The sequence below is a fragment of the Poecile atricapillus genome, chromosome 3 (genome assembly GCF_030490865.1).
Source record: "Poecile atricapillus isolate bPoeAtr1 chromosome 3, bPoeAtr1.hap1, whole genome shotgun sequence".
In the NCBI taxonomy this organism is placed as follows: Eukaryota; Metazoa; Chordata; class Aves; order Passeriformes; family Paridae; genus Poecile; species Poecile atricapillus.
Genome location: NC_081251.1, coordinates 74,646,459 through 74,671,955, shown reverse-complemented (window position 1 = coordinate 74,671,955; position 25,497 = coordinate 74,646,459). Strand labels below are relative to the sequence as shown.

The 25,497-nt window shown below is 44.3% G+C and overlaps 2 protein-coding genes across 8 annotated transcripts in view; one reads left to right on the top strand and one right to left on the bottom strand.

The window, feature by feature from the left end:
• The window catches only part of KIF25 (kinesin family member 25), a 41,729-nt gene extending 35,046 nt beyond the window's left edge, over positions 1 to 6,683 (top strand). For all 4 annotated transcript variants that reach the window (XM_058833920.1, XM_058833919.1, XM_058833922.1 and 1 more), the window contains 3 exons: positions 2,367 to 2,564; positions 4,936 to 5,091; positions 6,286 to 6,683. In XM_058833920.1, coding sequence (XP_058689903.1) covers positions 2,367 to 2,564; positions 4,936 to 5,091; positions 6,286 to 6,443 — 512 coding nt within the window. In that variant the 3' untranslated portion in view covers positions 6,444 to 6,683. The remainder of the gene's footprint in view (positions 1 to 2,366; positions 2,565 to 4,935; positions 5,092 to 6,285) is intronic.
• The window catches only part of FRMD1 (FERM domain containing 1), a 66,557-nt gene that overhangs the window by 5,034 nt on the left and 36,026 nt on the right, over positions 1 to 25,497 (bottom strand). For 3 of the 4 annotated variants that reach the window (XM_058833917.1, XM_058833916.1, XM_058833918.1), the window contains 2 exons: positions 25,332 to 25,411; positions 20,146 to 23,295 (listed from right to left, as the gene is read on the bottom strand). In XM_058833917.1, the coding sequence (XP_058689900.1) occupies positions 23,008 to 23,295; positions 25,332 to 25,411 (368 nt within the window). In that variant the 3' untranslated portion in view covers positions 20,146 to 23,007. Of the gene's footprint in view, positions 1 to 20,145; positions 23,296 to 25,331; positions 25,412 to 25,497 lie in introns of those variants that run through there. The other variant, XR_009277089.1, reaches the window with a different exon arrangement.

Genomic DNA, 25,497 nt, shown 5'->3' with positions numbered 1-25,497 from the left:
TTTCTTCCTTTTTCCAATGTTTGATACATTCCCTCAGTTCTTTTCCATCTTTCTAACTTCTTCGTTCCTTCTTAAATAAAAGACCATTTTCATGTCTGAATGCTACTGGAGCTTTCAGTTTCATAAAATCTTAGCACTTTTCTTGACGTGCTTTAATTTACAGAGTTGTTGAAGTGTTATTACATGAGACAACTAATGAATAAGTTAGTTAGTCATAAGGTATAAGATAGTAAAGATCTTTATAAGGTAGATACTAAAATAAAGTAGTTAAATCACTTTAAATGGATAATTACATGCCGCACAAAGTTTGTGGTTAAGCTAACCATAAATTTTAGGGATCATCATATGCTTTTGGTTGAGAAAGAATTAAAATTATTTACTCTCTGCCTGGCAAAAATGTCCTTTAAATTCAGAATCTTTTGAACTGTTAATAATAGGCCTTATGAAAAGACAAAATACTTCTCCTATTTACTATGGCAACATGGATATTTCTACTTTTCGCTAACACCCCAAGATTTACCAGTTTATTGGTTGAGGAAAAACTTTCTTTTGGGGCTCTTGGGGGTAACTTTGTTTTCTTTCACTCATGTTCTAATTAGGCTCTCTGCTTTCAGTGCTGTGGTCCATCTGCTTCATACTCTGCAACAACAATATGATTTTAGAAAGTGGGAAATATTTAACATTTTTTCCCTTAGATTGCTATCAGAAATTAAACCAACAGTATCAGCAAAGCAGAAAAAACAGTGCCCTCACTTACCTATGGGCCTTGCCAAAAGACACAGCTACTTCACAGGTTGCAGCTGCAGCATTCCCAATGTTAACTCTAGCCAGCTCCAGATTTTTGTTGTTAGACTGATGGTACTTTTCTAAACTCAGTGTCTGCACCATTAGCACATAGCCATCTTGTCTAATCCAGAACTCCCTTTACCACCTCTAATTGCAGTCACCCCACCATGCCATGTTGCCTAGCAGCAAAGCTCCGCAGAAATGTCTAATTGTTGTTGAATGCAGACTTTGGCTTTTGACTCCCAGCACATGGGTGAAGATGTGCACTGTAAGGGAACAGAGCAGCACTGCAGCTGGGACCTCACTGCAGCAGTGTGTGACAGCACAGCCTATCTTGGTTAACAGGAAAGGACCCTGATTAAAAGCCAGGTGCCATTGTTGTAAAGTCTGTGATGAGTTCTGCACCTAAAGCCAGGGTTGACAAGCCAGCAGTTTTTCAGGTTTGATTAAGGTATTTTAGCATTTTGATCACTATTATCTGTTGTTTGAGGAGAGCTGTTTCTTAATTTCGTTGTCTAAAACTGAAGAGGAGTGAGAACACTTAGTTTGACAGTGTATGTGTCAAGCCATTTATTCTGTGTAAACCAACACAGCTGCTCTGCCTAAACTGTGAAGAGCTGGCTCAGGGTTTAGCAGCAGCCCACTTGGAGAAGTACAGAGCTCTGTATGTAATTCAAGTCAGAGTCTGCTCCTTAGTCAAGTTTTGCATTTGGAAGCTTTCTACTATTCCATCTAGAACTCTAAGCACCCAAGGAGGTCTGTTGTCTCTATGACCTGTAGCAGAATATGTGACTTTTGTTCTTTTGTTCTTTTGGAGAGAGAAGGAGATAGATGAAAACCAAAACACTAAGAAAAAAACCCAAACTGCTTTGGGAAATCCATTTTGCATATATTCCTGCTAAGCTAATGTGAAAGCAGCTTTCCCAGAGAATCTTTGTCTTCCTTCCCAGCAAAGAGAGAAAGACAGATGCTTCTGCTGAGGAATGATACTAGTAGGTAACCGACCTGAACAAGTGGAAATAGCACTATTGAGGCTAATAGCCCATCGTGTGGAGATCTTGCAGTGGGATATAATGGCTGAAGGAAGTCTAAAAGGAACAGCAGCAAAGGACAAAATAGAAGAGGCAGGATAAGGATTATTTTCTTTTTCCAGAGCAGCAGCAGGTGATGTTTCAAATACACAGAACCAGTTTTCAGAGCCTACTGCTCCCAAGCATCTGAAATTGCACTTCGGTTGCAATCAGTCTAAAACTTTAAAGAAAACCTCTTTGAAGTCCTTACTGGACTCCCATTTCTTATTTTCCACACAGATGTGTGAATAATGGGGACATTGGATACAACACAATCTACACCAAAGTTTCTTACCAACTGGTACAATCACTTTGATGAGTAAAACTTTAAATGAGATAGAAAAAGTCATTCAGCCTGCCCGTGCCATGGATTCTGGCTTGTACGTTGCTTCTGTTAGAATAGCCTGAAGCATCAGATACTGTACATCCCCTATTGATGCACCATTTTTTCCCCATCTAAATATTCAGTGTCAGTGAGAATCTCTCTATTGGTTTTTTTTCATTAACTAGGTACTTTATGGGAAGATGAACAAACCAGTCAGAGACTAACTAAAGAGGCTTCCTGCACCTTTCCACAAAAAATGAGAGACAATAAATCCACCTCTTCTTCTGGAGCCTCTTCACCAGTACAACTTGAAGCAACTGAGAAAATGAAGCAAGTCAAAACGAGACTGCAGCTGGTGGACCTGGCTGGGAGTGAGTGTGTTGGTAAGAGAATGTGTCTGTTCGTGGGCATGGATACTCACAGGTCTAGGTTACAGTAAATGCTTTAGTTCTTTATGGGGGGATACATGCTAACCACAGAGGTGGTTTGAACCCACAGATCCTGGCATAAACAAAATTCTGAGGGCTGATTGATCCGGTTTTGCACTGGTATAGTTTAACTCAAAGTATGACTGCATAAGCTTGAAATAAGCCCAGGATGGTTACACATATCATAGATACACTATTTGTTCAGACTGCTTTTATTAGGCCTGTTTTTCTACTCTGAAAATTAGCATGTCTTTGGTACAGAAATGTTTAAAGAGCATAAATTATTTAAATATTACAAATATCTGTAATAATTTGTATTACCATATGTGGATTTTTCTGCTTTATTGTGGAAAAAGTCTTGGAGGAAATTAGCGTTGAAAAGATAATATTGCTTTTTATTGTTTCTTCAAAGCATTTTCCTCCTGCCTCCTCTATGCAAACAATAATTTCAAAAACTCGATTATTTCCTAAAGGACAAGCTTTCTTACCAAGAAAAATCATGCAGCCAAATGTATCATTCCAGAAATAATGTTTTGAAAAGTGAACCAGTATTATGAAAGAGTCTTTTACTTCACTGCCAAGAATTCTTGCTGTTGCTCACTGTTAAACTTTTGTTCTACAGAGAAACCTAATATAAGACATTATTTTTTCATTTGCTCTAAATGCTGAAAACATGTAATTGAGCAACAGGGCGTGTGTTTGTTCTCTCAGTTAAACCAGGACAAACATTTCCTTGGTCTGGGGCTCGGCAGGCCAGTTCCTCCAGTGAATTCAGAAGAGTTGTGCTCACATCAGTGTTAGATGTGGCCCAGCACATGCAGCAGACTGACCTCTGCCATCAGCTGCGCTGGTGAACATACTCTGTTGAAAGTGAGGGCAGTGTTAACTCATAATTGTTTTAAAATGTGGGCAAATCTAAGTAAGCAACAGTACCTCAAGCTCCTCACACATGTCAGCACCTGGCCCTGTTGGCTCTGCAGTGGCATGGGTCATTTGAGTCATTTACAAGCCAATTTGTCCCTTTTTAGCAAACTGTTTCACTTTGAAAACTCACCTAAATGCTTTGTCAAAGTTCATCTAACCAAATGCAGATAATCAGCAGTTTAAACATGTACCCCCTACCCTATTTGCAGTTTTCTCCTTTAGGGGGGATAACTGTTATCCCAGGAGTCCACTTTTCCTTGATATGAAGAGGATGCCTGGGGATGGTTGTATATATAATGACCCCAGTAAAGTTACCCTGTGATTCATCCTATCTTGGATTGTTATCCACCCTTTGGCATGGTCTTCCAAACTGCTTTACTCTATCTCTCTCTGACAACTGGAGACTACCACTCCAATCTCATCCTCTCCCACAGTTCTAGAGCCCTCACTGTCCAGGCTCCTGGGTTTTTTGCTATTACTGTACCTTTTCACATTTCCCTTTGCTAGAAAATGCTGGCCTAAGGGGAAAACAAGATCTCTGGCCACTCCCTGTACCTGTCTAGAGATAGGAGAGTAGGCAGTAGAGGAAGCTGTTGGCCCCATCTGATCGTCCCACTGCCATCAGCTCTGCCTGACATGGATCATATGCATTGGGTAAGGAGAAGTGACTGTGGATGTATCTGTACTTCATCCACTATCCTCAAGAAAGCTTGAATTTGAATAATATGATGCTAAATGCTAATAGCAAATTTCTCTTCCCCAAATGGCAAAGGTAAGGACAACAGGAATTAATTACTATTAACTGTACTCTCATCCAGACTGATCAAAGAGTTGAGTTTGCAGCACCTCTTTGAATAGGTGCAATATGTTGCATAGACCAAACCTTTACAGCGCTGCTCAGGGGCAGCATAGCTACATACAACCATGCTGGGTGGGTGGTAGAATTGCATTGTTTTCCTTTATCCATTTCCTTGCAGCTAATCATCCCATAAAACGGTACTCCACAGGCTCTGGTGAGCACAAATACTTCACACTTTTGGCTGTTGTAGTTTTCTCCCTGCAGCTTGTGCCATCAGTGCCTCCCCTCTTTTTCCAAAGAGATACAGATGGGGCAGCTAACTATTATAAAAAATGGGGGAACAAAATAGGCTTCTCTTTGGGGACATTGTGGACTCATTTTTTCAAAAGCAGTGTTATCTTGTCTGATCTTAAGGTGTTCCTACTTTCTTGGTTCTTTGTTTTTAAAACATATGGAGCCAAAAATGCATTGTACATCTGCAGAGATCAACTTTAACATGAGAAGCTTTGGACCATCTGTAGACATTGAATCTTCTTTAACCTTTCCTCCACATTGAAGTAGCTTTGCTTAGTGTTACCAGTGCCTTTTTCTACACTGTACCAGGTATGTCTGGAGTGACAGGAGCAGCACTGAGAGAGACCTCCTTTATTAACCGCAGCCTGTCTGCCCTGGCCGATGTTCTGGGAGCAATAGCAGAGCAGCGAGCTCACGTCCCTTATCGGAACAGCAAACTTACACATCTGCTTCAGGACTCCGTCGGTGAGGGATTATTCTGACTCTTGTTCAACAATATAGATTTCTTCTCCTGATTTTTTCTCTCCTTTGCTGTGTAATATTAGAAGATAATCTTCTACTCCTTGCTTGATGTGGCCTGTATTTCAAAGACTGGACTGGGAGAGTGTCAGTACACAGTGACAGTTCTGAACTCTGAATTAGGCTAAATCTTGCTGCTCCCAAAGTTCAGTTGAAGAACAGCATCTCAGTAGGATCATGTGAAGGGTAAAAATTACATTTCACTTGTATTGTTTCATGTCAGGTACAGTTTAAAAGTTAAACTTCAATCTTTTTTGCTACAGGGTATAACCACCTCCTTGCACATTCCTTAACATTGTGCCCTGTAGCAGCAAGGCAAAGGAGGGAGACAGGACATGGCACTGTAATACAACTTCCTTTTGTGTTGGGGTCACTTCCTCTTTAGCTCATCTACGCAGAAGCAAGTTTTAAAGCAAGTGTTATTCCTGCAGTAACGTTAGATTTATGTCCATGTGTGTAGTACATGAGTCCATTTTTCTTCAGCCAAAAAATATTAGCCCTTATGCTTTTAGTTTCCAGTTCAAGCCATTGACAGTGAATGAAGTAACAGTTCTTCAGCGTTGTTGAAACACTATGAATTTTTTGCTTAAGCTTTGATTTTCACTTCGTACTGGAGTCTCTACTGTGACAAGGGAAAGGAAAAAGGAGAAGTGAGAGCTATGCTGTATGGGTGCTGAGCCTGATTTTAACCAAGTCTGTTGCATGACTTTGGTGAAGTGCTGAAAATGGCCGTTTCCTTCTTTGTTTAATCATTGTCTGTAAACTCTGAGTCTGTTTTGTTTTATTGTCTTTTATTGTCACACAAGCCCTTTTCCCATTACCCCAAATTTACAAATATTTGACAAAACTTAAATAAGTGTCCAGACCCATAACATACATGCTGATTAACTGATGAAGCTAATAGGAGGGAAAATCTACATTACAAATTGTGAAACGTTTGGGGGGAAGTACTATATTGTTAGATATAGACTCCCCATGAAGGAGATGTCTGTTTCAACAGCCTTCTTCAGGAGCAGTTTTCTGCTTCATGAAAACAGTAACCTGTGCTCACTGTTGTGTAGATCAGTATGGTAACAGTGTATAACTTACTGAAAATAATGAGGTAAATAAGTATGTTTTTTGTCTTTTCCCTGCTTTTAGGAGGTGATGCTAAACTGTTGGTGATGCTGTGCATCTCTCCTGGCCAAAAGTATTTAACAGAATCAATGCAGTCTCTGGGATTTGGAACTCGTGCTCGGCAAGTTCAGAGAGGACAAGTCAAGAAAAAAAATTTTCCAGTGCCGAGTAAAGGAAAATAAAACCTAAGACTCCTGTGGATTAAAGTATCATTAATGAGTTCCTCAGACCGAAATGTATATTGTTGTCCTTACGCCTTTCTTTTAGATATCAACTGCCAGATAAAATAAACAATCTTCAACATGGCCTTAGTAAGCAATAAACCTGCTAATGATGTTCTTGCTCCAAAGATAATAGCAAGTATTGACAACATCTACCCACCATGGTGGAATGGTAGAGAAATAAACTGGGCTTTAAGTCATGGTTTTGGTGATGTGTTTCTTTAGTTCTACTTGCCCTAAGTCAACAGGGCCCCTGATTTAGGATGGTTCACTTCTGAAAGGCCAAGGGTGCATTCTCTCTTCTCAGTAGAAGTCAGGAGTTAAATATCATTCCAGTGCTTCAAAGCAAATGAAATACTTCCATCTTGGATTAAAATGAGACACATCATTTTTTTATTGCTCTTCTATCTAGCATGGATGGGGTCATTCCTAATGCACTAGCACTAGGTAGGAATGTAAAGGAACCCATTAGCTGAACTGAATGGAGTTTTGTTCTCTGGTTTTAAGTAGGAAATAATGGCATTAGTGAGATGGAGAAAAATGAGTAAGGCTATATCTGTTATCCCTCTGGAATGTAGCTTAGAGAGCAAACGAGGGATTACACAACTTTTTGAAAACACAGTTAAGTGGTTGGAATGAGTCCCAGCTCTGCTGCGTTCATTAAACCCACAGCTTTGCCTGTTTGGTGGGGGTATTTGTGCTCCATGAATGCAGAGAGGCCCTGAACTACAGATCCTAATGGGACCCAACTTGAACAACTGTTGTAGTAATCTGGCCTCTTATTTCACTTGCATTTCTGAAGCAAGTTAAACTCATCACAACTTGAAGCCGTGCCTGCAGATTAGAAAAGGTTAACCACACAAATAAAACACCGAACAGCAGCTTGTGATATGCTGTTTGTCACCTGCAAGAGGCTTTCACCCTTTTACACCAATGGTGAGACAACATCATGCAGGGTTTGTGAATGCAGTGACACTGGGAAGAGTTTCAAGAAAGTTTAAGTAATATTTGAGGTGAGAAGTAGGCCCAAGATGAACAGTTGGGTTCAAGCAGCATCTGATGTGTTCTGTGCACTAAATTGTTGCTCGGCAGAGGCCTCAAGAGCCACTCTTAATTTTTTTTCCACCAGCAATTACTCTGCCCCTAGACTGGGAGAGAGGTCATTGTTAGGTCACTGCAAGAAGCCTTAAATTGCAGTGGCCTGCCCCAAAGGCTGGAGTTTTTAGTACTCCAAGTCGCTTAACCTTCACAAGCACAAATATTTATCCAGAGATTATGTAGCGTACTATTATTGGAATTTCACCCTTGAATATATAACAGCTGCTGTGTTGCTTGCAGTGTTCTGGTGCTCAGAACATAAAGTATCCAACCATAGAGTTGTAATAACACTCACTTTCCTAAATAATGTCACGAGGGTAAAAAATGCCTCAACTTTACCTGATTCCAGCAGTTACAGAGGGGTAGAAAATAAATCTGGCCACAGGAATTTATGAAGCTGAGTGGTCAGTAAAGCAATCTCAGGTGAGAAAGTGTCAGAGCAAGGAATGTGACCCTGGTAAATGAAATGCAGGAGGACCTTCAAGCTCACCCTAATCTCTGGACAGCTGGGCTACTAAAGCAGCCTGGATTACAGCTCAAAGAGAGGTTAAGTAACAAGGGCTGATTCCACCAGCAGTTGTAAGTAAGTTCAAGCATTCTTAGGATTTGACATTTTTAAATGTTATGCAGAAGTACAACTTGCCATGAGCTGTTCTTTCTTTTCTTTTTCTGAAAAACTGCCCTTCAAAACTTTGGATTTATTTATAATCTTTGTTGTAGGAGAAAAGCAACAAGATTTATTATTGAAGCAGATAAATAAACCCCTCAAATATGAGCAAAAAGGTTAAATTTCTACATTAACATTAACTCTGCCAAACTGAGAGTATGCAGCATTCCCTGCTCCTGTTTTCCTTGTCAGCATAGCATATTGCTCACTGTTTGACCTGCACAAGAGTGTACAGGATATGCAGGGCAGCAGGGTTAACATTTTGTTCCAACAACGTCCAGTTTTGGAATTTCCTGGGTTACAGAGATGTGATTGCTCAAGCCCAGTGTCAGAAGGGAAGAAGGGTAAAAGTTGTAAGGGGGAAATGTCTTTACTCCTGCATCTAAGCTGAATTGTCTTCTGTCCCAAGAGTCCCTCAGGCCTGCCAAAGGAGGATGTTCAGACACATAAATGATGTCTTGGAGAGCAAGAAAAACAGCATGTGCAAGGCCCTATACTTTGCTGCCATTTATCAGTGTTTTGATCTTTCATGCTTTGAAATTACACCTATTTTAGAAAAGCAGATGTGACAGATATTCACAGAGCTGACCTCAAGGATTCCTTCATTGACTAAAGCCTATCCTGATAAACCTGTCCTCACTCTCTTGGCACTGTAAAGCTGAAACACACATACCAACACCGGGAGAAAGAAAAGTTATGTTTGAAAGCATTCTGAAATATTGAGATAGAAGGACACGAGCACCAGGGAAAAGGTGGTTGCTCTTAAGAGTGCCCATGTAATCTGTATGCTAAAATAAGCTTTGCTCTCTGCATGGGCAGGGGCACAACCAAATAAGGGTAAGAACAACATAAATCAGGAGATTCTTTCAGTGAAGTCCATGAGTGCATAATGCAGCTTGGCACACTGAAGCTGGAGCACCCTCAACCCTGCTTCAGACAAGTCACTGTCTCAGAGTGCTGCTCAGTATAGAGGGATGCTGTTTCCTATCCATGATCCACATACCTTGGTGGCAGTCAACACATTGACCTTCCACCACCTGGCTCTCATTCTCCTCCCCTGGGCCCCAACTTTCTCCTGTGACATTTCAGTCAGTGCTCACCTATGTCACACCTCACACTGTCCCCTGGCTGGCCCTAGGAAATAGGAACACATCCACGTGATGCTGCAAGGCACCACAAACCCCAGCTACCCATGGACTGGCCTTCAGGACCTCCTCTTGAATTTATGCTGCTGCTTTCATCATCCTGTAGAGAAGCTAAGCAAATAGTTTCAGTAACAGTATCCAGGAACTTCCAACTCTTCCTCAAAGAGCCTTCCCACTGCAGAAACCACAGCAAACAGAAGAGAATTTGCTCTTGTGAATACTTTTGGTACTCAGCATCCTGGTTTAGTGTTCAGGTGGCCAAGGAACCAACGGTATGAAGTCTGACCAGCACAGCACCTGTCTGGGAGGCCCAGGGTCTCACAGTCACGCAGATATACCCCAGAGCACCTTATTTACAAGTGGAAGCAGCTTCCACACTCCTAACCCATAGGCCAAGCATCCTCCCAGAAAGGAGAAGCTTTGGATCCAGTTCAAAGACAAATGTTTGAGCTCCTGTCTCTCCCAGGACGTGTGAATGCTCTGGCTCGAAGGTGATTCAGCAGATCTGGAGATGGGGCAAGGAAAATGGGACTCTGCCAGACCAGTCCCCACGACCTAACAGCAGCAAGTACTCATCTAAGGTAATATACACAGCTATGTGTATACGTAAACCTACACAAAGTTAGCAGAAATCCAGACTTATCTAGACTCACACAAGGACCTTTAAAGTCCAAAATTTGGCTCAAAAGTACAATTTGATGTCCACATTTCTCTGTGGATTCATCATTACAGACAGAATTTATCAGGTGTGGTTGGTGGTTTGCCTTGCAGCCAAAGGAAAGAGATTAAGAGGATAGATCCACCTTCAGCAATAACTCTGCCTCCCTAGTCTAGCAAGGGAGTCCAGGCAAAGGGTTTGGAGCACTGTCTCTCAGTTTGCCCCAGCGAGGGAAACTGATTGCTCAAGAACTTCATCTTGAAGAGCACAAACCTGCTGTGGAGGGTTTTCACTTATTCACTTTTTCAGCCTTGAACCCTACTGTGCCTGCCCATCTCTGCAGTGCTGGTCCAACACGTGTCTTTCAGCCTTTGCAAATCTGTCCCCAGCTCCCTTGCAGCAGTCAGCTTTCTGATCAGGGAAAGGCAGTGTGAAACAAGGCAGTACAGATCGCATGGCACAGGAGCAGCTTTCCATCAGTTCTCTCTGAAGATGTTTTACTTGGCACCTGCAAGATACATCTTTGGGCAGAGGAGTTTACCATCTTTTAGCTTTGACTGCTAAACCCACATGCATTTTACAGCACTCTGCACCCTCTCCAGACAAGCCCTTAATCTTCCTCATCACCTAGGAACACTCTTATCAGCAGAGCCCAAGAAAGCACTGTGATCCATCATTGGTTAAGAGAGCTGCATATCATCACAGGGTTAAAACAAACCAGTAATTAAACCAGACAGTGCTTTTTGCCCACTCTTAAACAAAACCTTGACCTATGCTGACGTTTGAAAATTATATATTTAATTTCCATGTGTGGCTTCATGATTTGGCAGCAGCCACACCACAAAGAGAACCTGCTTTTAGCCAGGCTAGAAAAGCCATAATCAGCATTGGAAGGTTCACAAAAATGTTTAATTTGTTATTAAATTGCTGATTCCATTTTATGAAGCACTTTTCCAAACCCTTGCAAAATGTGAGGAACAGGCAGAATGAAGCAGTTACTGGAAAAGGCTTTTGGCTCATGCTATGAAGAAGCAGTCACAAGCTGATGGGTTTAGAAGTCCCTTCCAGACAGAAGAAGCAGCAGCATCTGCTCATGGAGGAGCAAACAGGCCCAGAGTGTAGGGATGCCAAAGGTTCTGCAGCCTTTCACAAAACCAACTTGGCATTTGAACAAGGACATTAACCATAGCCCCAGCCAGACCAAAATGCCACATGTCATATAATGGAGGGCACAGGGGGATCTAATTGAAGGGCGTGAGAGAGGTAACTCCACCTACAACTATTTTTGGCTTCTTTTAGACCCACTTTATCAAACCAGGTTTTATCTTGCCCTTTTTATTTTGTTTTTAAAAAGTCTAAGATTAAATTTGAGCCTTCTTGAATTCATGCAAATATCTCATGAGATTAGCACATCTTATCCACATATTTCCAGGCCTAAAGTTGCACCTCTGCTCATTTCCCTGGGGAACCTCAGTTAAGTCAAATTATCACCCCCTTCTTCTCCCAGCTCCCCTGTCTTCATGTTTGCAAGTATTTCCTCCAACGCATATCCCCTCTCACTCTTTTCCTGTTACATGAAATTGCTATCCTGGCTGCGATGAGTCAGTTCACTTAAAGGCAGCACCACGAGTGGTTTTCCTTTTCATTTTCCTCATTTTCCTCTGGACTTTACTAATTACTTGTGTCCCTCTTCTACATAAAACAAGACAAAACAAATAAACCAAAGGCACCACCAACAAAAAAGCCCCACCCCACTACTAAAAAAAGTCTTGGGAGCCACACCAGAGGCTTTGAAGTTCCAAGAGACAGAAGATGATAGCTCCTCCCTCACTTCAGTTGTCTGGGTTTTTTTTGTAGTGTGAGCCTCCTCCACCTCCTTCTGAGCGTGCACACATACACAGAGACTTTGCTCACTACATTCTCTGAGCTGTTGTTTTAGATTATAAAAGCTCCAGGAAAACCACACAACTGAATTCAGAAATGGGAGCATTTTGCAGGGCAGCTGATATGCTAGTGAGCACTGCTTCTTTAGGCTTTAGTCCTGGGCCTCCAATAATTCCAGCCTTTTTGCTAAGCAGCAGCAATGCTCCTGTCAACATGCATTACACACGCTCTTACAAGTTTGGTTTGCATTTAAGATCCAGATGTCTGCAGTCCTTTTCTCCTGACCCATGTCCCACATCCTCCCCAAGGCAGGTGGCTCGGTGTGGGTGGATGCATGCAGTGATTCATGTGCTACCTAGAAATGAGGTAGATGAGGAGCCCATGCTGCTCCAGTGGGCTCTGCTGCCAAGGCTGAATCCATGGAAAATGGTTAGCAGGTATTTACCAGGCCAATGTTCAGTGTCTCCTAATGCAACCAGGCTCAGGCAGTCAGATCTGACAAGTTATTTCACAGTGTCTGACTTGCAGGAAGCACTTCCCAACAGAGATGGGGAAAAGTTCACAAGAGGCACTCCAATATTCCAGTATCTAAACAGGGACACCTCATGGAGATGACACAGGGCTCATCAATGCCAGAGGTACAATGACCCAGGTGTTGGGAAGGTGCCAGGAGATGCAACAGCCTCTGCCTGGGATGTCTCCAAAGACAAGGGGCCATAAAGGTCATTGTACCTCTGGACAGCCCCCACTGATGCTGCCTTATGAGAGATGTGCCCAGTCCACTGCCCTGCCAGTCTCCATCCAGAAGAAAGGCTGACTTCTGCAACCAGAATCTGGTTTACCTGCTAGATTTGGCATAACACTTGTAACAGCAAGGGGCAGGATGTGACTGTGATGCTGGAACACAAGAAGCTGTACCTACACATTCAGCAGCATCAGCTCTTTTGTTTGCCCACATGAACAAGGAGAGAGGGCTTCAGATTAACACATTGATGTAGGCTGTAAGAAACTCACAACAGCCACTTTCAGGACATGGAATGCAAGCAATGGGCTTACAGTTTTCCAGCACAAGTAGGCCTATGTTAAATCCCTCTCAGGACCTTAGTCCCATAAACCCAGACACATCAAAATGTCCCAATCTTTGCAGTCCCAACTGCATGTCACGAGCTCAGCTCCTGTGGCATACAGACAAAAGGCAGAAGAATTGGTGAATAACAAAAATGTTCAAATGTGCAGTTGCACAGGGAAATGGAGCAGAGCTACCTGCACAGTCCCAGGAAGGATCCTGGTAAAGAAATCGTCCCTGGTCAAGTTCCACAGCAGGGAAATGCAACACCTGGGGAAGCTGAGCACAAATGTACTGCTCCTGAGCCTCACATCACCAGGACTGCACCCAGTCTGGCTGTGGACCTTGTATGAGCTTAGAAGTAGCTACAGGTATTACGTCAGGCCATATTCAGGCCAACAGAGCAGCTTCTCTCCACTCATATTTCTCCATCCACCTCCTCTTACTGGAGGTGAGTACCCATGCTCACCCCTGCTGTGTCTCTCCTGAAGTGAGCCCTGCACTTCCATGACACAGTGAGGTGGTCCCTCTGCAGAACATCCCTGCCAAGCCAGGGAAGGGGTGGTGCCACTGAGGACACCTCTGCCGGTTGGCAGGCAAGTCTGGTGCTGCCCAAGGCAGGAATAATTGCCTTTGCCCAGGACATCTTTCTGGAGAGACCAGCCAAGCACAGAGGATCCCAACATCCTGAAATGCTCTGGGAGAGCCAGAGAAGGTTACACACTACAAGGCCAGGCAAGGACAGCACACAGAAGTCCTGCAGCCAGGTGTGCTCTGGGCCATACACAATGTCACAGTTACAGGGCAGTGCGGTGATGGGAAACTTGAAGGCAAGGCAACCTCACCACAGGCACAAGAAAGCAAAAGTATCCAGCTTCAAAAAAGCCCAGGGACTTTTGGACACCATCTACTTCCCAAAAGGAGTGGAAAGGGAAAAATGGAAAAGGGCACAGAGTCCTAAGGGAGCTCTGATAAAGTAATGGCAGGCACGAGATAGTGGAGATGCCATGACACTGACTCATACCAATGTTGACTCACCAAAGTCCTAAAAACAACGCTGGCAGATTAGATTTCATTGGCACTTAGATCCAGGCAGCTGAGGTCCCATCCTCATTGCTGGGAGTTTGCCAGATCCTGGCCAGAGTCTCAGCTTAGGCACCTGCTTTTGACAGAGCAGGTCTGAGAGCCCCCTAAAGGAGGATCCCAGTGTCTCCTACCCACTCTCACCAAGTGGCACTGCCACCAGGTCAGTCCCTGCAGGTGTCCCACTGCTACCTCCTGCTGTCTCCTTCACCCAGCTGCTCACGCTGCCAGGCATTTGTGGCCTCTATCCAGACTGGGCTGCTCCCAGTTTGGACTCAGCAATCACAGCACACGTGCCCTGGGAGAGGGCACCCTTGGACAGTTGCCATATTTGAGGTCAAGGTCCTCTGCAGAGCTGATCTCCCACAAGAATCCCAAGCTCCACGCACACAAGAACCCAAACATGATAAAATAAGGGCAATCAGGAATAAAATAAGCCTTGGCCTAATGATGCAGTGAGCACAGAAGACTTATAAAGGTCCTGCCAAGTTACTGCTTCCCTCAGCCATGCCATTGCTGCCTGTAGTTCTTGCAAGTTATTCCTTGCACCAGCACATCCCAGGGAAGAGTCAGCAGTTTCACCATTAGGACATACCAGAGAAGAAGAAAGTAGAAACAGTTTTCAGGACACACGCCAGCAACTGATATAGCTCTTAGAGTGAACAACATTCAGAAAAGACTAGGAAGCAAAGAAACCCTACCCCATTATCCCAGCAAGACTCTCCTTACTTCTCTCTTAGGCAGTTCATCCATAGGACCATGACACTGGAACCTTCTGATAACTTCTCCCAGAGCTTCTGCTGAGCCCTTCTCTCTTATCTGGCTCTTCACCTCAGAAAGACAGCTGATTTCCTGTGCCTTGATTGCCTTCCTCTGGAGCAGCCTCCTCCTGGACCTGCTACCAGCTGCAGCAAGCTAAACACCGGAGCCCACCAGGAACACTTCTTGGTCCTTGCTGTCAGGCAGAGGAGTGGCTTAGAGACACCAGAAACCACTTCATGCTCCTCCGCACCTGGGATGTCACCACTTCACTGCCCCTGCTGTCTTGTGGGCATCTCTGTTTTAACCATTCATCCTAAAATGGGAAGAAACTGCAATTGGAGCTTTGTGGGCACCTGCTTGAAGTTAGAGAGGCAGCTCTGAGCTAAGGACAACCTCGATAAAGCAGGACCAGAGTGGTGGCAGTAGCATTCTGAGGCAGCAGCTTTGAGGAGTCTTTAAATTTTGTTAACCTTAAAGGAACTGGGTTGTCCAAAAGCCAAGCTGATGCTCTGGCAGTGTCCTTGGGAAAAAGAAGCCTGTAAGATCTCCTATCTGCCTCTATCTTGAAAACAGGATAAAACTGACATTATGGCTGTGAAGCTCTCCCTAAGTTTACCTAAACATCCCCGTTTTTCAGTAGTAATCCTGAAAATTTTGGAGCTCAAATGGATTTGAGCTGAAGCAGATTGGAAAGCAATGGTTTGTACCCTCTCTATTATTTGCAGAGCATGTGTTAAGCAAAGTCATATCCAGCTGCTCCCACAGAAAAAACTGCTGCTCATCCTGCTGCAGGATGTGGCTATAGCTGCATTCCAGAGCTGCCAGCCAGGCTGGGCTGGGACAGGCCAGGGGCACAGCTGCTCCAGGGGAGCTGTCCACACCTCCTAGCCTCAAGGCATTGTGTAAGTGTGGGCTTGGATCTAGATGTTCCAAAACGCACCTGTACTTGAGGCCCTCTATTGCTCTTCTGGCATGGGCTCCTTAAGCACTCCTATTGTCAAATTTTCCCTGCAGCCAGGTATGCTGGGAAGCATTCCTTGTTTTCCTTCTTACAAGCTGTAAGCCTTATGCAAAAGCATGATTTGGGAGCTGGGTTTCCAAAGAAAACCTAGAGCCCTGCAACGCCTGCATACATGTACGGACAAGGCTGGCAATACTGACATTGTCCCCTGCCCCCAGGTGCCTCGCCGGCCTTAATGCACCCGCTCTGGTGACTGGCATGTCCTTCCTGAGCATCCCAAGAACAGGAGCTCCCAAAAATGCATCACATAATCCAACAGCACTTTTAAAATAGGAATTATGGGAACCCTCTCTTCACATCTGGCTAGAAAAAACACAGGGGCAGAAAACACTACCCGACAACAGTAGTGGTGTGCTGTGTGTGCCAGAGAGGAGTGGGACACTGCTGGTGTAACTGGTCCTGCAAACACAGAAGGTTTAAGGATCCACTTCAGGGGCAATACAGGTAAAATCCAGGCTGGCTTCCCATGCCTCTTCCATACACCCAGAGAGCCACTTAACCCAAGAGATAGGAGTGCAGCTCATAAGCCAGACAGGGAAGATTTCAGTACTACTGTACCACAACAATAAACTGTATCACAGACCTTATTTCCAGCAGTGGGTATCTCAGAACAGGGCAAAAGTCTCCTCCCTCTCATCCTCGGAAGTTTTACATGGAGGAGGAAGACCTGGCTTCCTGCAGTGCTAGATTTTGCTCAGGAATCTCCACCCCAATAGCCAGAGCTCTTCTGAATGCATTTGAGTTTGTGAAGGTGCAGAGGGGAGGGTAACCCCAAAGCCTGAACTGAGCAGAAGAGCAGGGAGGGACTGCCTTGATGCAATTCTTCCAGTCTGACAGCCCTTGATTTGACAGAGTCAAGGCTTTCTTTTTTACAAGGGTGGAGAACATGGATGTGGGAATTGGTCTCCATTGCCACAAATGTCAGACAGCTCAGGCTGTTTGTCATCTGGTTGTAGCAAAGGGGCTGAATGCTTTCCGTGGCTAACACAAAATAATTTTTCCTACACTGAATGCTCTGCTCTTACTAAAGTGGTAATTTCCACGTGGTGGCTTGACATGTAAGCCTGCAGACTGGAAAGCAGCTTATGCCATATCCAATTATCTCATTGTATATGAGAACAGCCCTGATTGGAGAAGGGAAAACAAAGATTGGTATAAATGTATTTATGAGATTTAAAATAAAAATGTGATGTTTATATTTCCAGGAGTATAAACAAAACAGAATTTTAAAATACCACAGCTATGCTCTTCAATAACCCATACTCAGCTGCCCCTGCCAGAAAGGATAAATATGATTTTTCATCATTATATTGCTGCAGTAGAACAACAGACTTCCCATGCAAGGCTTGCCTATCTGGACCTTATTCTAGCAACTACAATCTCCTGCTTGCAGAGACAAACTCAGGGTTCAGAGGGACAGATACAGCCAATACCTGGCTGACTGGCAGCATGAAAATACAGCATGGCTATGGGCTGGAGTGTGTCCCCAAAAAATGAGCTTCAGCGCCAGCAAAGAAGGACGGGAACTACCTTGAGCTACCATTTTACTTTATAAAATGCTGTTTGGATGAGAGAAATGAAACAAGATCCTTTCTGTACATTTCTCCATCATCTCCTTGCTTCCTCCAGCCCATCCCTGCTTACCAAAGGCATTCTTGCTGACACCAGACTCACCTTCTCCTGTGCTCCACTCCTGCTGAAGCCCTGCACCAGTCCGGGCTACCACAGAGTATGCCATGCCGGGAGGGTGTTGCACAAGAGGCCGCTGTGCACTGTCTCGCCAAGCTGTGGGCTCAGCCACTGTGCCAGCTGCTCCTGCTCCAAATGGGCTGGAGGCAAGGGCAGAAGGGCCCAGCTGTGAACAGGCAACAGCCCAAGCCTAATATTCATCTACCCACGGGGGCCATGGATCTGGAGTCGGATGGTGGGCAAGTGTTTGCAATGGCACCCAGATGTCATTAAAAACTCTGTATGGAATTAAAAATTCAGTACATCTGATTTCCTGGATGCACCTAAGAGAAATACCCAGTGGTGCTGCTCTGACACTGCAGAGGCTTTGCAGAAGGGAAGCTCGCACCAAGTCGAAGAGAAAAACTTCACTGAGTGGTATTTGGGGCTCGCTCACACCCGTCCTGTCTCCAGCCATGGTCCGTACGTGACACAGAAGGCACAGAGCTGTTCCAGCTACAGCATCTCAGGGTGCAGCTGCCCGGGCCCCTGGGATTTCTCATCCCATTGGACTGCATTTCTTAAACCAACTCGTCAGAGGGAAGGAAGAGTATATCAGCGTTTCACGGCTAAATTATCCCGTGCCAGTGGTGACCAGAGGCTAAAGGGCATCAGCTTTCTCCCCAGTGCAGTTTGGGTACACATCCTCCTTGCAGGAGCCGCACCCCCGAGACCAGGCACGCGTCTTGTGCGCCATTCGGTGAGGACCCGACGGCTTTGGGCTCTGCTCACTCAAGTACCGATCACCCCGGGCTGCCCCAGGGGAGACGGTCAGCCTGGACCTCGCAGGTTGCTGGCAGAAGCTGCCCGAGGTGAATCGGCACCACTTGGCCCGGAGCCCCCGGCCCGGCTCCGGCCCTCAGCCCGGCCGTGAGGCGGCAGCGGCCGCCGCGCTCCTCGCGCGCCCCCGCGCGGCCCAGCCCGGCCCGGCCCGGCCCGGCCCGGCGGCAGCCGCGCTGTGCCAGCGGTGTCCATCGCTTCCCGCTGCCACCACGGGCCGGGCAGAGCCGCCAGGGGACACAGTGGGTCCCTTCTTCCTCCCCACGCCTCACGAGATGGGCGTCCTGGAGAGACGTGAAGGCAGGAGGAAAGCCCGAGCAAAACCACGAGCCCGGGAAGACACTCCAAGGAGGGGGAGGCGTCATAGCAGAGGCTCCGAGACAGAGGCAGACTGGGGTAGGGATGAGGGAACAGAGCTGCCACAAAAAGCCTGGGCAAAGTAACCAGGAGCCACCCGACCCAAACCGAGGAACCACCCTGCTGGGGTTAATGAGCTACAGCTTCCCACTGAAAGTCTTTAGGACCAGTTTTTGCTCAAAATGTTAAGACTCTTAAAACTCTGTATCAGCCTTCAGTGTCTCAGACTTTGCTGCCAAGAAATCCATTGACGAACTGCTCCCACCTCACCCAAAACACCTGGATGGTTTTACCCATCAGCTTTAGCACACACCTTCAGGCCTTACTTCCATGCAGCTCCCACAGCTGGCATGCCTCAAAACAGATCCAGTGTAGTAACCACATTGTCCCCATCCCACACTGCAGCACTTGACTGAACCCACACAGGATTTGCTGGTACCGTGAGAAGCTACATCTTCTGAGACAGATTCATTCTATACATTTTGGTCAGCACAGTTCACCCTAGAGGGCAAGAAAATGCTATTAATTGCCAAGCAAATAAAGAGAAGTGACCAAGTCCTTCAAATTTGGGTGACTTAATATTGATCTGTTATTTAGTTTTATCTCCATACAAAGCTCCATGTGTAATCAAATCACCCTCTTCCAGCTACCCCAACAAGCCAAAGTTGGATGAGTTTCTAAAGTCCTTGAAAATTTCTATACTGGAAACATAACAGGAACTGGACAAAAATATAAAGTACAAGAAAGGAAATCTCAAGAGCAGGAGCAACACTACAATATCAAAGTGCATAAAAAGTAAATATTGTCCCGAGAAAAGGAAAAAAAAAAAAACGTTTACAAGAGGCTCCCAATGAGCAAGTGTCTTCAATAAGAGATCCAGGTAGTCATCCTGTGGCACTCCTTCACAGATTTATGACCCAAAAGAAAACTTCCCTCTATCCATGCCAGACTCCAGGCCAGCAGGTTAGGTGACTTTGGTGGAGTGCTCTTCAGCAGCACATTGCATCCCATAGGCTGGCAGCTGTCCTTGGATGCAGCCCCCAGGAGGAGGCTGAAAGGATCTCTCTACATCCTTGGGAGTTCACATGCTTGGTTTTCTTGACTAACCACCATGAGCAGCTTAACTTGTCTCTTCAGTCAGATTCAGACCCTTTTAGTGTCCTGCTGACTCCAACCTGCTCAGCTGTGTTCTTAATACCTGACAAAAGCCCTTTGGCACTGTGCTACTGAGAATAGCAAGGAGGAACAGGAGTTGTTCCAGTGACTGCAGTGCCTCTGGGTTTGTCATCACAAGCTAAGCTTATATGGATTAGTCTGGCAGCAAATTGATTTCTACAACCCATCTTAAATGGAAGACATAGTCCTCCTTGGACAGAAAAAAAAAAGCTACACAATTACCTTTTTTCTATCCATACTTTATTGCAGGTGTATATATAATTATTTATATTTTATTTTAAACAAGAAAATCCTTTCATGGAAAGGATAAACTTTTACCATTAAAATAGAGTGATTATAACATGAATATTTTACAAATATGTACAAATATTGGCAGCTAGTTTCTAACATCAGCTGATAAATGCTTACACACCAATGTCTACCAAACTATCAAACCCAAAAATAAGAGACCTTCTAAATCCAAACAAAAAATAAATTTATTACTAGCAGAAACAGGTGGTTTTGTTTTGTTTTTTTTTAATACAAATACAAAAGTTGCATAATAGATATTCACAGTGCTCGTAAGATATCGATTCATTCTCAGGCTATACACAAAAGTGTCTGGTCTCCCCTTCATATGCGTATGTCACTTACAGTACTGGAGGGAGCTGCACAGACCACGGAGAGAAGATGGTCAGACCTGTAGAGTTTGCCTTCCCTACCAGCCATGAATAAATAAAAGAATTCCCCAGGAATGTACAAGGCAGTGGATGCTCATGCAAGAGTCAGTTACACCGTTTTCAGGCGTTGGTGCATTTTTTAAGTAGTGGCAGCAGGATTACAGCACTTCACCAAATCCTTTGCATGCCTGCTAACTGCAAAACCAGAAGAGTGAGCTGCCTGGTGGCAATAAACACTTCCGTGATGTACTGAGGCTGAAGCAGATATGGATGTGATTGTCTTTGAGAGAAGGGTGCACATGGTGCACATGCATTTTATGACACTTTTCCAAACAACTATAACCACATAAAAACGGAATTTTGACCTTTTTTTCCTGTTAACAAACATTCCCAGAACCACAAGTAACTGTACATCTGCACGGGTGGGAAAGCAACAGGTTAGCAGGGCCCTCACTCCAAACCTCCTCCTCACCTTTTTTGTGGACAGGCACTGCTGCAAGGCTGCTCCCTGTAGTACTGGCCTCCTGAATCCTGGCCATGCCCATCTCCCGTGGCTTACAGCCAAACAGGACCCAGGTAACAGGGACTGACTGACAGTGAGAGGCTCGATTTCCTTTACCCATTTAGATCCATTTAGAAGAATTTATTTTGCATGCAGTAAACATACCTCAAGTATTTTGCAAAGGCATTTTGGCTTTGTTTGGAACAAAGGAAAAGAGGCTACAGTGAACACACAGCTCCTAATCGTTGATTACAAAAAGAAAGAACAGTGGGATCAAAGAGGGCACAGTCAATTAAGTCATGGCTACAGTGCACACAGCTTGGGTTTGGTGGTAGATTCATCTCAGAGGATGCCAACTTCAGTAAATGCAGATGTACCTGCATGGCCTGTCTCTACATCACATACAGAAGTGGCAAGACGATGGACTTCATGGATTTGCTACTTTAATGACTTATGCGAATGCAATTTACCAGACAACTACTGAGCTTGCAAGCCCAGTATCAAAACAGCAGCTCAAACCTTCCTTGTTGTAGTCTGGCTATCTTCAGTTTTTGATGACCAACACTGCACAACACACACTTCCCCAACCAGCAGAATAGTTTTCCTCTGCTTCTAGAGTTTGCCAGAACACACTAGATGGCTGTCAAAAGCTGGGCCTTCAAGTACAAGCTTCCCAATGCTGGGAATTGATGAGGGGAGGAAATCAAACATATTTATTTGCATGTAACAAGGTAGCAGGATGTTTTCCACACCAAATGCTTGAATCAAACAGCATAATTATGATTATTTTCTTAGTGAGAGCCAGCCCAGCCAGATCCACCACTCTCAAGATCACCAAACAAGTACCCTGGCCTGGCACACAAACACCCTACACTCCCACCGTCATCAGCCCTGCAGCACACACACACATTATTTGCATGACCTATCCATGACTAAGAAGGACACAGTCACTCTGTCTATCCTTGCAAAGTGACTTTCTCCAGTCCTTACCTGCCTCCTAAGCAGAGGGAAAAAAAATCTAAGGAACAGATTTATTAAAAACAAAGAAAAGAACAACATTAAAATATGAATCAAAGTAAGGGGTGATCATGCCTGGACAAGTTCTCCAGTCCCACTCCTCTCTTCAAAAGCCAGTCAGTTAATGCTCTTGCCCTCTGTACATTCAGAAGCAGCCAAGGCATTTGCTTTATCTCCTCCCTATCTCCCCAAGGATATTATACCAATCTGCATCACAGCAGTGGTAGACAGCTGACAGTCAGTTCCATTTGTTGCAATAAAGAAAAAAAAAACCCAAAAAAACCACCACACACATTGTATTTGGCTGGATGCTTAGAACAGAATAACAACAACAAAAGGAGAAGAAACTCCTGGAAGACCAGGTCTTGCTCCCAGTGCAGTGAATAAGCAATTTGTGTTCATTACAACTGAAGTAGGCCAGACACTTCCACACACAGGCCTTCAAATGTGCTAAGAGCATATCCTGGCCTGACAGCTGTTGGCAATGTTGCAGCAACACAAACTGAAGACAACCAAACTACTAGTACACTAAAATTGAGACACGGACCACAAGAGAAAGGCAAAAATATGACATAGACTTTAAATTTCTGATTAATCCATTTAGACACAGTTTGCTTTACTAGCTCAGTGTCAGTTTTGGTCCACTGTTTTTTGGTTTTTGTGTTAGTTATGTCACTGCCAAGGGTGCAGGCCACTTCCATTTTCTGCTCAGACAGACACTTCCAATGCTAGTTTTAAGTGCTACACTGCAGTTGATTTGCCCTGTAGCCAGGTCTGCAGAAGTGATGCCACTTACTGATACGGAGCTGAATAACAAAGCCGCTCACCATCTCCTGCAAGAACCAGAGTGACATCACATGTGTTAATGAGGTATATATTTCCATGATGAGCTGTTTCCTGGTATGGAAGAGCTCCAATCTCATTACACCACAAACTCTTCTGGGAGCTGGTCCTCTCCCAGAAGATCCAAGGAGAGGCAGTTCATGGATCGCTTCCCATAAAGAGCAGACTTGGTTTTGCAGTCCGCTGTGGAATACACGCAGCCGTAGACAGACAGCTTATCCTCGAGGCTGCAGCCGAAGGTGTAGCTGTGGGATGTGTCTGAAGACAGCGTGGCACTTAGTGATGGGTGCCGGCGCTTGTACAGGCGGATGTCATCCAAACTCTGGCTGTGCTGGTCCATGCAGCTCCGGCTTTTGGGTGATCTGACCTGCCAGTTCAGCAAGACACACACAAGCAGAAACAATGAACTCAGACACAGCCTAAGGATGCTGGCTATGCATGTGAAAAGTTTATCAAAATTGTTGTTCCCCTCTTTCAAAAGAGCCTTCTGAAGGATGTTGGCTTAAAGAAGGGGCTGTGAACAATTCAGAAATTACAAGTGCATTAAGCTGCCCTGCCACGTTGAGCCAGATCCTGATCTCTCTGCCCTGTGTCCTCAGTGTCCAGTACAATGGGTGAAACACTTGACAGATACTGACACCTGAATGACCTCACACTTCTTGGCAGATCCATGCAGTTGTCCTCAAACGGACAAAGTGCACTTAACAAAAAACTACCCCAAGTGCTTGAACACACTGAGTAAAGTCTAATGAGCTGAAAGGAAGGTTCAGAAGGCAACCATGCAAACTAATGGGTTACAGCGTCCAGTAATTGCAACAGTGTCTACATAACACTGTTCCGCAGAGAACAGCAACAAATCTTCAGTGATTCCCAGAGGCACCATCTTGCTACACAAGCCTCTGTGAAGGAATTATAAACCATTTGAGAGTACTTCCAGCTTCAACATTTGCATTTTTTTCTTGCTTTGCCTCTTTAATAATCACCTCTTAAATGCTAATATTAAGGCTAATTTCAAGAATATAATTTTGAAACCAAGACACTTCTGTTGGCACCACAGAAAACTTCCTCCCAGTATTACTTCTCTCACTGCCATGGGAGGGGAATTAAAAATCTACCCTGAGGAAATCATGTGCTTGCTGGCTCAGCTGTACTCCCAGAAGTAGGAGTATGTTGCACTGTCTGGTAAATGCTAAGGAAACCCTGCAGCTTTTATTTACATGGCCTTGTAAGGAAGATGTCGATAGTTTTCTAAGGAGGCACCAAGTATGTGATGCACAAAAGTGGCAGCCAGGTATTTGCAATCATACAGACAGCCCTGTGTTGAGCAGAACCATTTTCATAAAACAGATGCCTCATGATCATTTAACAGCATAAGCATGATAATAGTAGTAACTTTAAAAACATTACAGCTTTAAGCAAGATTCCCACTTCCACCCATGAGCTCTTAGGTCTTCCACTCAAATAGAGGACTAAATTCATTATGATTTTTACTGCACTGTCTTTAGCTTTGGAAAAAAATAACCAAGATTTTATTCAAATCTCCTACAGCACTTTATGGACTATTTTGCTGATAAATAAAAATTTCTTATAATTTTTGATTGGGTCCAGAAAGAAACACGGAAAAATTTTTATTAAGTCCTAAAAAGTGATTGAAATCCTTTTTAAGAGTTTTAGAATTCTCAGCAGATAAAGAAAATTTGGATTAAGAGAGGGAAGAAAGGGTAGAGGTGTTTTTTTTGTGGTTTTTGTTTTGTTTGGTCGGGTTTTTTTTTCAAAAAACCGCAACATTTCTACCCCAGTGGGTACAGCTATACTTTGAAAAGAAGTCTTAAAAAGACATTTTAATAAGCTTCCCCCAAATATAACTTCTTCTGTGACGTACTTTACCATATATAGTTTCCCTTTCCCAAGTGTTTGATGAAAAGAAAACTTTGAGAACAAAGACTTCAGTACACACAGACTATAATCACACAAATGATATAACAACTAGAGCTTGAGCATCTGGTTTTGCTCTGATGTAAGCTACTTCTGCCTTCAAGATGATCCAAGTTCGCAACTCACATCCAAGCTGCATAGATGGTCTTTGCTCTGTATTGCACTGAAAATCTGGAAGTGGCTCATTCTCCATGTCCCATCTGGAAGACTATGGTAGATAATAACTGGCCTGTGAGATCTCCCTGCTGATTCCTCCAAACCTTTCTATACTATTCTGAGCCCAAAATGCTGCTCTCATCCTATTCCTGAGAGCAGTAGCTGGCCAGCAGCTGGTTTTGATTACACCATGTAAAAACCAGTCAAATCCAAACTAATCCAGGTGTCCTTGATTTACAGCTATCTCCATTACACAAGACCTCAGTTCAATGCCCTCACACAGACCCTCCTGCTGAGCAACCACTCCCTTACCTGGTGAAGGGATTCCACGCTTTGGCCTCTCATTTTGATTAGTGTGACTTGCACCACAGACAGAGATTCCTGATTTATAGCTGCAAAGAAGAAGCAAGAAGTGAAAAGCATAGCAAGTTTGAGGTTTTGTGGGCTGTAGAAAAGGCAAATTGTTCTCACAGGCCAC